This window comes from Carassius auratus, unplaced genomic scaffold, assembly GCF_003368295.1.
Source record: "Carassius auratus strain Wakin unplaced genomic scaffold, ASM336829v1 scaf_tig00214077, whole genome shotgun sequence".
Classification (NCBI taxonomy): domain Eukaryota; kingdom Metazoa; phylum Chordata; class Actinopteri; order Cypriniformes; family Cyprinidae; genus Carassius; species Carassius auratus.
Genome location: NW_020527513.1, coordinates 1,280,878 through 1,292,333, shown reverse-complemented (window position 1 = coordinate 1,292,333; position 11,456 = coordinate 1,280,878). Strand labels below are relative to the sequence as shown.

Sequence of the window (11,456 nt, the reverse complement as noted above, 5' to 3'; positions counted from 1 at the left end):
AATTGGTAGAAAATAATATTTATTGTTGGTTTCCTGTAACTGTATCCCTTTTAGCTACAACTGCGAATATAACACATAATTACTGTATTTGCAGTACTGTAAGTGTATGATTAGGGTTGTGGTAGGTGTAGACGTTAATAAACCATAACTTTACAGTAGAATTTTCGTTGTGGAATTGTACTACCCACTGTTTTGGTGGGAGGTATGAAAATCTGACAGCGTAGGACAAATCGACAGAACACCGGCCCTGATTCTACATGTACACATTTGGCAGAAACTTTTATCCAAAGCAACTGACACTGCTTTTAATGTATTTAAGCAGTTCTTGCTCTTCCTGGGAATAGTACCCATAACTTTGGTGACCCAACACTGCTAAAAGAAAACAGTTATTGACGAATAGTCATTGTGACTCCCCATGTGACAACTAGTCCCGGTTGTGTACAAAACTGCCACGCTAATTTAAAAGTTACCGAGCACAAACATTAGCAAAAAAGGCCAGTAGTTTTTGGTGGAATGGTAAGACTTGCTTAGCTCACCCTCAACAATGTTCCAGTGCAGCCTGCGGCTATCCAATGAGAGCCCAGCCCTCCTCCCCCTGCTCTCCTCTCCCGCCTCCTGCGCGAGCTCTCATCTCCGCTCCGCGTGCAGCCACTGACTGCTGCTGTCTCGCGGCGTTTGGAGATCTTGCACGCGCGCTGTATGGATGCTGAAGCTTTGGCGCTTCTGTAAACGCGACACGGAATCAACATGTCCAACCCTCCGCACGACCCATTCTACTCGTCCCCTTTCGGACCGTTCTATCGGAGACATTCACCGTACATGGTGCAGCCTGATTACAGAATCTATGAGATGAACAAACGACTCCAGTCCCGGACAGAGGTGAGTTTAGAATCGCTCCACATGAGACAGTGACAGCTGTAGTTCGGGAAAAGTTATGTTAGCCATTGCGTTTGCAAAATTATTCTCATCCTTTCCTATTTGGACAAAATTTAGAGCGTGAACTACAGTAAGTGATGAAACTATGTTATAGTTTTGTTACTGACTTTATGAGCTCTGTAAAATACATGGGTGCACAATCGTTATTGTGATAATGAGTGGATCATATTGCTCGGATTACTTAAGAGTAGTCTGTAATCTATTCTGGAAAGTGATTCCTAAAAATTCCAATTCACTTTCATATAATTATTTCCAACTACGGGGAAACAGTTGAGCATTTTATGTATAAATATATAAATATGTTTCTCAAGGCCTTTTTTTATCTACATAATTTAGGCACTGTATAGCCCTACAAGCAACCACTTTGATCACTAATTAAAATCCACATGGAGGTAGTAAGTTAATGAACAGCGCACGAGCGCAGAGCAATGAACTGTTTTAAATAAAGATTTAAGAATTAACTTCAACAATAAAAACTACACAAGCATGGCAACTAATAACCTGACTGATGATTTTTAAGGTGAAGGAAATTAGTAAAATTGGTGAAAGATGTCAAAAGCACTTAATGGAAAAGCATCTAAGAGAGTTTGATTTGCTATGTAAGAGAAAACATACAGTCCCACAAACTTTCCTGCAAAAGTGATGTCAGCATTGGACTGAAAAGCATTACTTGATTTCAGTATTTAAGATGCATTCAACATCTGCTTGTTGTCAGCACCAAACAGATGATCTTAATAATTTTTATTTAAAAAAAAATGTAATGTTGTGGAAAGGTGAAAATTCAAGGTAACATGATAACATTAGACTTTAGTCTATTTGAATTTCTCTTCACCAAAACCAAAACAGTCAAATAATTGTTGTCAAGATAACCATATATTTCTCATTCTTAAATGTTTAATTAATAACAAAAATATAATCTTCATTTTTATGTATGTTGTGTATGGCATTTAACATCAAGGGAACTTTGCAATCTGACGCAGAGATCAGATTAAATAGTTTTATAAATATAAATGCCCACAGATCTCAGTAATGGTGAAAACAAACAAGCATAATAATATTTTAGCATCACCACACACACACACACAAAAACTAACAGTGACAACAAAAACAGCATGAATAAATCCAACAAACACTAAAACAATAATCCTATAACAGTAAACATGTCCTTTATTTATTCTGCAGTGCATGTTGGGAACTAACATATACACTTAGCAAATCAGCAGTACTGTCCTATATTAAGTTCATTCAGACATCTCTGAGTTTGGGAGAATATTGTTGGTCTAACATGTGCTTTTATGTAGATTCAAAGTCATTTTCATTTCCTTGTATCTGTGACTCAGAAAACCCATATGCTGGATGAACTGTAACTGCATGCCTTTTTTAAACAGTGAATTCAGTTTAATGACTGCAAACAAATCATGGCTTTTATGCACTTGAAACACTTCCAGGATTTTTACCCCATTTATTGTGCTTTTAAAATAATACAGTACAACAGCTGTAAATAATAACTGTAAATATTTGTGCCGTTATACACGGACGCGTCTGTAATGCTTATCCCAATGGAAAATAGTTTTCTTCAAAGATCTGCTGGTAACAATGCAAGTATGTCCACAAATTCCCCTTTGGTTTCCTCTTGCAACCTCTAACTCCTCAAACCATCTCTGAATTCCGCTTCACCTGTCAAAAAAAATACTATATTTTTTGCTATCACAATCAGTTTGTGATGTTATACTGTATACAGAACAGGTTTTGAAAATGATCTTAATTGTCCCGTTGAAAATCAGCATTAAATAAGCTAGAGTTACACTGTAGCCTATTGCTGTTGCAGTTCTGGCACGTGAGCCTCTGCTCATGTGTTTGATGGAGGTGTTGTAACTTTAAGGAGACTTGGGCTGTATTGCAGAGATGCAATGAAACAACATCATGAATAATGCATAAGCAGCGGCCCAAAACCTGAACACTTCCATTCTGAAACGCGACTTACCAAACAGCCTATATTAAACATGTGCCAATATATCATTTTAATCTTCACAACCTCATTTTGGCATGAAAGGGCATTTGCTAAGATTAAATCTTTACATGTGTGATTGATCTTGATAAGATATTTCATTGTGAGGGTAACAATAAGTTTAGTTGATGAATGTGTTTTGCTTCGGGAAACTCGTGCAATCTGGGACTCAAACAGGGTAAAAAGAGAAAGAGAAATATAATTAAGAAAAATATATATATTTGTAAAAATATTGTTAAAGTATAATTTTATTTTATTTTATTTTATGCATATTAATTTTTTATTACTCACAAAGGTTTATAAAAATAAATACATTGTTATTAGAATTAATAATTAACTCTTTGAATCATACTTTGTAGCAGTCAGTTCGGCAACGTATATCGATTTTTGCAACATATACTGCGCACCACTCAGCATATGCATCATTCTAGAAAAGTCTGGAACAAACATTCTGACACCTTGTTTGCTGTTTTATACCTGCAACATTTGGTACCTCCAATGTTTTCATGTTTCTTTGAGAGTTTTGTATAGATTGGTAGGCTCAAATGAACATCTCTGCTCTGTGCAAACATACAGTATCCATCTAGCAGATGGTAGAAATGTTCAAAAAAGGTCTGATATCTTGCATCCCTTTTGTAAATTGTAGCATGTATCGGTCTAGCGCCTTGCCATAACAATGCAACTCTATTGCTAATATCTTTGCAAACAGTGAGTGCAGTATTTATTAACCAAGGCCGCTGATGTGCATTTGAAGCCAGTGGTAATTTAGCACAGATTTTACAAGGGAGAGTTCCCCCCACAGCCATCCATCATGTAGACATGCAGACTTTCTTAGTTTAAGAGTTGCAGGCAAACACTGAAACAACAGGGGGAGCGAAGCACCAAAGTAGCCACTGTCAAACAAAGGTGTTTTAATAACCACTTGGCTCTATAGTTCTCTGCATCAGTCATTTAATGACTGAACATTAAAGCTAGCTAATCGATCTATTAGGTCTTAAAAACATGTTAATTGCGCTTCATGGTGCACATGACATTACTGGAGTGAAAGTAGAATTGGACAAAAGCCGGAAGGAGTTAGGAAAGCTAGACAAGATGGCTCAAGAGTCCCGACTCTTAACTCGAGAGTTCTCAGTACAGAATCTGGTGATTGATGTATTTTATTGTCCAGAGGCTAAAACTGTTCAGCCCACTTGCTGGCAGCAAACTAACTTCAGAGCATAGCAGTTAGAGCTTTGCGTTTTAAAGAGCACCAGAGAGTTTGTCATGTAATGGAAAATTTTTATAATATATATTGTTAAAATATTTTCTCCAATCCCAGCTTAATATCTTGAAGTAACAAATCTTTAATCAGGTGATTTCCCTGAAAGTGTAAATAATGTTATTCTATGGTGCCATCAAAACATTACTGTTTGTTGCTATTTGATACATCTAGATCTTTAAAGTCAAAAGTGTTTTTTTGGCTGTTAGTATAAATATGTTACCCTTACGGTTATCTTTAAGCTTGTGTGTTCCAAAACACTGACAAAATTTGCCTTACAGGGCATCATGATGACATCATTCTGTAATACTTCAGTTTCTCATCAGATTTTCTGCCCAATCAAATGCTTTCAAAAATCTGAAGCATCCCGCCCCCTAAAGATGCTGACTCTTCAACTGAACTCAATAGCTTGTTCACACATTTAGTATGTTCTATATGGCAAAAGACACATAGCACAATTTGTAAGGGATAGGAAGCAATCAGCATAGTTTAAACCTAGTAGTTCTATATGGCAAAAGACACATAGCACAATATGTAAGGGATAGGAAGCAATCGGCATAGTTTAAACCACCATTGGGTGAACAAAGTCTGGTTTTGCATCAGTGTCAAGTGAACCCCTGCAGAGTGGATCATATGCATCCATCGGCAGGGACCACAAAACATGTCTGACCCATCTGAACTTTATGCAGAATTCTGTATTTTAAAGCAATGGAGGACATCAAACAACAAAAGCTGTTAGATTTTAAGCATTAGAAACAGCACTGATTGGTAGAAGAGAACATTGGTGCCACACACCTGTAAATTACACTATTTTTAAATGACACATCATCAGCTATTTAAAAAAAAAGGTAATGAGCCACTAGATGTCCTGCCCTGACTTCCTGTTTCAGTGTAAATTATGTTAACATATTAAATAACTCTGTGCATTTCAAGGCACTTCATTTGATTTTAATAAAGGGGGCATGTTTGGGAAACCTGCTTGAAAGTAATAATTTTACACCCTTCAAGGTGTGGTTGGTAGTGGCATGTAAAATATTCCACCAGTTAACTGAATGCTGTTAAGGAGTCTTATACTGAATATTTGCAATTCACTTAACAAGAAAATAGTTAGCATTAGTTACAGATACTGATTTGCCTATGGGCGTTTCCAACTTAAAACTAGCAGCTTCTCTTGTTCAATAACTGCTTTTTCTTTTAATGTAAAAGCTGCATTTTTTTCAGAAGCAGTTGGTATGTTTAAGCGGTTTCTAAAAATACTTGAAATCATGTATACTTGCATGACATGAAAACTCAAATCAGTAGTCTAATAAAAGCTGTTTTTACATGGTGTGTGTCACCATTTGATAAGATCACATGACCAGCTGAAAAGGTACAGAAGCTGTCACTGGGGCAGGACCTTTTCAAAAGGCACTGATATGCTCCCTTTAGGAACAAATGTACTGTCTCAGTGACAGCTTTTGTACCTGTTTTCTGACTGTATACTGTATACCAAGATGATTCACTCATATTACTATGAATAGGTGAAAGTGCAAAGCACAATATGATGGAATGAGTCACACCTTCTAAATTTAAGAGCAAATCACCAGTTAGTTAATTCATTGCATCCCTGCAGCTATTATTAGAGGCTCATGTCAGATTTTGTTGCTAATTTGAAATAATTGTGATTTTTGCAAGCATTTTTAAGTAGTTCAGGACACTTGCATGCCCCAAATTCTTACTGCCCAGATGCATTCCAAATATGGCAGCAGAGTGAATTGGCTGTCCCTGAAATGGACTTTAACTTCGTTACCCTGCTGGTTTTGGACAATTTAACTTGCAGAATACCATGGCTGACTGTGAAAATAACAATTATACAATAGCATGCTTTTGCCCAGCTTAAACCAAAAAAAAAAAAAAAATTATGGATGCACGATTATGAAAAAAATCATAATTGTCGATTAATTACGATTATCACAATTAACATTGAATAATGTTTTTACCAAAGTTTGATGCAACTGCATGCCAAATTTTTATATGAAAATAAAAAAGCCTCAAATGTCAACTATATATCGGATTGTTTTTTTTCTTTAACTTATAAAAAAGTAAAAATATGAATGGTTTTATAATGTTATACCAAAACTAAAATTAAAATAATGGGAAAAGCCCTCAAGATAAAAATGAAGAAAGATAACATAATAACATAAGTGGACTTTGAATGATTAATTGCCGCTTTGAACGATCACGTAATTGTGGCATCTGTAATTGTAATTGCGATTAGAAATTCGAGTCAGCCCTAGACTGACTGCACCTTTAATAGAAGCCATATCGAATTTTGTACACTTTCAAATGTGCATTTAGACATGTTTTCCCTGAGGCTTTCATGCTGAAAGAGCATCAAACATGTTTGCTGCCATTAAAAATATTTGCTGGATAACCTGCTGCATAAGCATGTGCAAATAAGCATGCTGGTTTACATTAAGAGGAGGAGTTTCGTCAACCTCAGCTGGTATAAGCTCATTAGCATATCACTTCTTAATATTCACAGGGTTGGAAAGAGTGAGGATAAAAATAGAGGTCACTAAGAAGACAACAAATGAAAGGCTAACTTTATTAATCTGTCTAATGGTTTTGGAATGGAATGTGTTTATGCAAAGAAGCAGTGCGAGTTCACAGCTGCATTTCGGTTTGATCTGAGGGCGATCGATAATGCAGTTCACTGTGGAGAAACTCAGTCTCAAAATCCTCAAGGTAAAACAATCATCGCAGCTCATCCATAGTCCCATAAGACCTTAAAAAGGCACCAAATGGCAAATCAGTCTAACCATGTCCATCATCATTTATATTACATGCTGCCTAATTGGTTTTGCTGGAAGCAGGTGATGGACAACAGATTGTGTTTTAAGAGCACGTGAAGTCTAGCATAAATTGATGTGCCCAAATTGAAGAGTTTTGTTAAGCTGTGCAGGACTGAGAAATATCTAATGATTTCACTATCAATAATGTATCATTGAATGTTTTAATTTTTTATGGTAGCAGTGGACTTGTAAGTCTTTAAACTTTATTTTGTGCTCTCTATGGGATGAAGATAACGTACAAACCTCTTATCAATTGGGTGCAAAAACAGGTTATGGGGTCCCGGCTGATATGTGACATATTACATTGAAAACAAAACAAAAAAATGGATTCTCTGGAACAATAAGGTGGCGTTCAAACTGGCAGGATACTAGGACAATAGTCCCACCTTTTTCCTGCGGCTTTCCCAAAGTTCCTTCCAGGCTACACTGTTGCGCTGATAACAAATAAAGAGGGATCGCCCATTTTTACCAACTTCCTGTTTTCAGACTTTTTCTGTACATATTATATTTTTGATTCCTTTTGTCCAGCCCTGAGTGATGATGTTTTTGAGGAGCCTCAGGGGTGTTATCATTGATAAAATATCAAGTTCTCAGCTGTGTCCTGCATGGGTTGGTTTCTCAAAGCACCTCATCAAAATTTGGATGGGTTGTGAACCTACATAATGTTTTTCTAAACTAGCTCAAAATGCTTTAATGTTTACTAACACAAATATGCGTTAAGAAACTTATACAGTACACTATCATTCAAAGGTTTGAGGTTGATCTTGGTCTAAGATTTTATTTTAAGTTTTAAGTCTTATGCTCACCAAGGCAGCATTTATTTGATCAAAAATACAATAAAAACAGTAATATTGTGAAATAATATTAGAATTTAAAATAACTGCTTTCAGTTTAAATATATTTTAAAATATAATTTATTCTTGTGATGGCAAAGCTGAATTTTTTTGCTGTTATTAATCCAGTCTTTAGTGTCACGATCCTTCAGAAATTATTCTTATATGCTGATTTGCTGCTCAAGAAACTTTTTTGTTGTTGTTGTTGTTGTTGTTGTTGTTGAGAACAGCCATTCGGCTTAATATTTTTATGGAAGCCGTGACTCTTTGACGAATAGAATATTAAAACGAACAGCATTTATTTTGAAATAGTAAAAAGTCTCATCACTTTGATCAATTTAATGCATCTTTGCTGAATAAAAGTATTAATATCTTTAAAAAAAACACTGACCCCAAACTCTTGGACAGTAGTGTATGTATACTGTGCAATGTTGTCTTCAGTGGTCCAGCGCTGTGTGTCACATATATGGTGAAGACTTTCTGAAGGGCATTCGTTTACTTCCCCTTGCCTTATTTAAGTAGCATAATTCAGATAAAATGTACCTAACCTTATAACAGTCCCAAATATTGTCAACATGTCAAAAAATCACAGCAAAGCAGATGAGAATAGCTTGCATGAAAATACCCATAGATGTTGTTTATACTGTTGTTGTTTACTAAAATGAGGTATCATGAAACGATGCATGAATTATTTACATGCTTACTGCCATTTCTACTGTGGTTTTGGCTTGTTTACATTGTTAGTATTCCCTGAGATCTGTCGGCGGCTGTCACTGATATGTAGGTGGAAGAAGTTCAACAGCAGTTGTACAAACCCTGCATGTGATTGCCCACACACAGCTCTGTTCAGCTCATCAAAGACCTTGTGTACATTTCATGAGTCCTGAAAGGTGAGACTAAATGGACTCTGCCTGGCTGAGGACTTTTTAAATGTCAATTCGCAGATGTGAATATATAAGGACAATTTACACCAATTCCCATGTTGCGTGAATGAATAGGTTGCCTTCTTGCAGTGTCGTTCAAAACATATATGTTAATACTCCTCATAGTATTATTAAGGCTGGATCACACTGCCTCTAAATAAAATCAGTATTCCAACCATTCTAAAACTGACTGTTGGATTTAGATGTATTTTTTATTTTATTTTTGTGCAACATTAAAACTGAATTGCATTTGAGGACATTTTAAAAATCTAAATTCAAAACAAAAAAATAAAAACTATTGAAACTGTTTGTTTAAAAAAAACTGTTGTGTGTGTGTGTTCTGGTATATATTGTTTATGAGGACACTTCCCTATAAACCAAAAGGCTAAAAAACATACTACGTGGTGTTTTATGAAATAAAAAAATTGGCAGTAGTTTTCTGTAAGGGGAAGGTTACCAACACAAAATATGCCAATGTATGTGTGTGTGTGTGTACGAGTAAGAGAGAGAGAAGTATAAATATTAGTTATTTGGCTTGTGTAAAATATGTGTTGTAAAAAGCAGCCACTATTGTTATTTACCAAGGATATGGGACGTTGCTGTCTTGCTAAGCTCTTGGATCTAACATAAATCCGAGCTGCTTGGCCCCTGCGGAGCGGTGACTGGGTCGAGAGCCACCATTTGCACATTGATGAATCCCTTTAGATGTTCCAATCAATACGGCTTTATCTTCAGGCAACCCGTGCAGACGCCCATGTTAGTTCACCTGAGGTCCTGAAGGACTGATCGGTGCGCTGTACATCAAAGCTCACTATCAGCTATAGCACGCTAGACAGGTACAATCAGCACTGAAGGCAGGAACCTCTCATTTTACATGTCAGCTACAGATTACTGATCTGTAGCCGACTCTCCCTTGGCTGCAGTGTTAAATGTCATCTTTATCAAACATTATCTATGTCTCTGAAATGCAGCAACTTTAGTTTATTCCATCAGTCAGTCAAGAACAAATACAAAAATAAAGAAAATACAAGAATAGAGCAACAGGGGTGCACAGATATATCACTATAAATGCAAATCACATTGCTAGGGAACTATGGTACAATATTTGAAATTATCCTATTTAACTATTAAAAAATGCAGTACTTTCCAACTTTCACACATACCTGTACGCAGGTTTACTGATACTGTTTGCAAGGGCCGCTGAGGCATTAAATAGGGCTGATTAGTGCAAATGGGTCATCAGATTTCCTATTGATTGTGACAATGCAGATTGCCTTCCAGATAAATGAAATCCTATAACTCTGAGTCCTGCTGCAGATACTGATAATGCTGTTAGCGGCCATTAATGCTCTTCTGTAATTAGCTTATATCAAAGTAATTAAAATAATAGCAGTGTAAAGTAATTCCATTACATGCTAACTCAATATTTTGTCTGTGTTATCTCAACCTATATGCTCAATATCTTGTTTTCGGAACATAATGAAGGCCCTTTCACCATTTTTGAACATGTGGGTCATTGTATTCATTATGTCCTGAAGCGATTTCACTGAATGTCTCTGTTGATTATGATTTACAAGACAAGGCTAAAATAGGGCTAACAAGATAATAAATCATTGTAAAACTATAATTGTAAAACTGTGAAATTTATTATTGACAGTAATCTTACTGACCCTACACTTTGAACAGTGGTATATATAGTGTATTTTTAGACCTGTCTTTTTAGACTAGACCATAATAAACACTATGAATGTTCTTAAATTTTAGATCTTCATCACAGTTAATTAATCAGGTCCTAACCTGAGGTCAGAGGTCATTGGTGGTGACTGTACAGTAAGATGGATCCCCCTGCGGGCCGCTGAACCATTATCAGGAAGATGCTCGAGTGGAGAAGATCAATGAACACTCAAAGAGAGCAGTCAACACCTGCTGATACAAACACTGTTTGATAAGCTCAGCTCAAGAGTAGCCATCAACGAGCTGCAAGAGATATTGAACTGTAAAGTAGCTCAGAGAGTTGTGGGATTTCATTCACAACTACACTGACGCTGTCCATTTTTATGTGATATGACTGAAAAAGAGACATACTTACCAAAGTCAGTCAGATACAGGACAACAACCTCGGTTTTTCAGACCTGAAAAGAGTCAGTCATTAGTAGGGCTGGGTTGACAGTAATTACTTGATTTTAATCAATCTTCGTTTTGATAAACCAATATGAATACTTAAATCCAAAGATCAATTTTCTGTGCTGTTTTCAGTTCAGAAGTGAACAAAACTTCACTTAACATTGTGTATCGCGCCTCCTATCAAATAATTGCAGTAAGCTTTGTGTGTTTTTTTTTTTTTTTTTTTTTTTATGAAACATAATCTCAGCTTTCCAATTCTGTCAATTCTATCATGAAATTTAAACAATGAATATCATTTGGCACTCTTTAATGTGGCATGAGAGATTGCTGTAGCTGCCTCAGTTAAAACAGCAGCACGGAGCACATTTTAACCAATCATCTCTTCCTCTTTTCTACTAGTTATAGCACAAAATAAACATAAATGAACAGCAGAATGTATGTTGAAAGATTCAGTACAACTTGTTGAAATGTATCATCTCTCATGTAATCACCCAGTCAGTCTTTAAGCTGCAAAAATACATCACTAAAACAGCTTGTAAA

The 11,456-nt window shown here is 36.1% G+C and overlaps 1 protein-coding gene across 3 annotated transcripts in view; it reads left to right on the top strand.

The window, feature by feature from the left end:
* The first annotated feature begins 621 nt into the window (after positions 1–621).
* LOC113091098 (LIM domain-binding protein 2-like) overlaps positions 622–11,456 on the top strand; it is a 48,770-nt gene continuing 37,935 nt past the window's right edge. For 2 of the 3 annotated variants that reach the window (XM_026256533.1, XM_026256530.1), the window contains exon 1: positions 623–879. In XM_026256533.1, coding sequence (XP_026112318.1) covers positions 748–879 — 132 coding nt within the window. In that variant the 5' untranslated portion in view covers positions 623–747. Of the gene's footprint in view, positions 880–11,456 lie in introns of all 3 variants that reach the window. The other variant, XM_026256531.1, reaches the window with a different exon arrangement.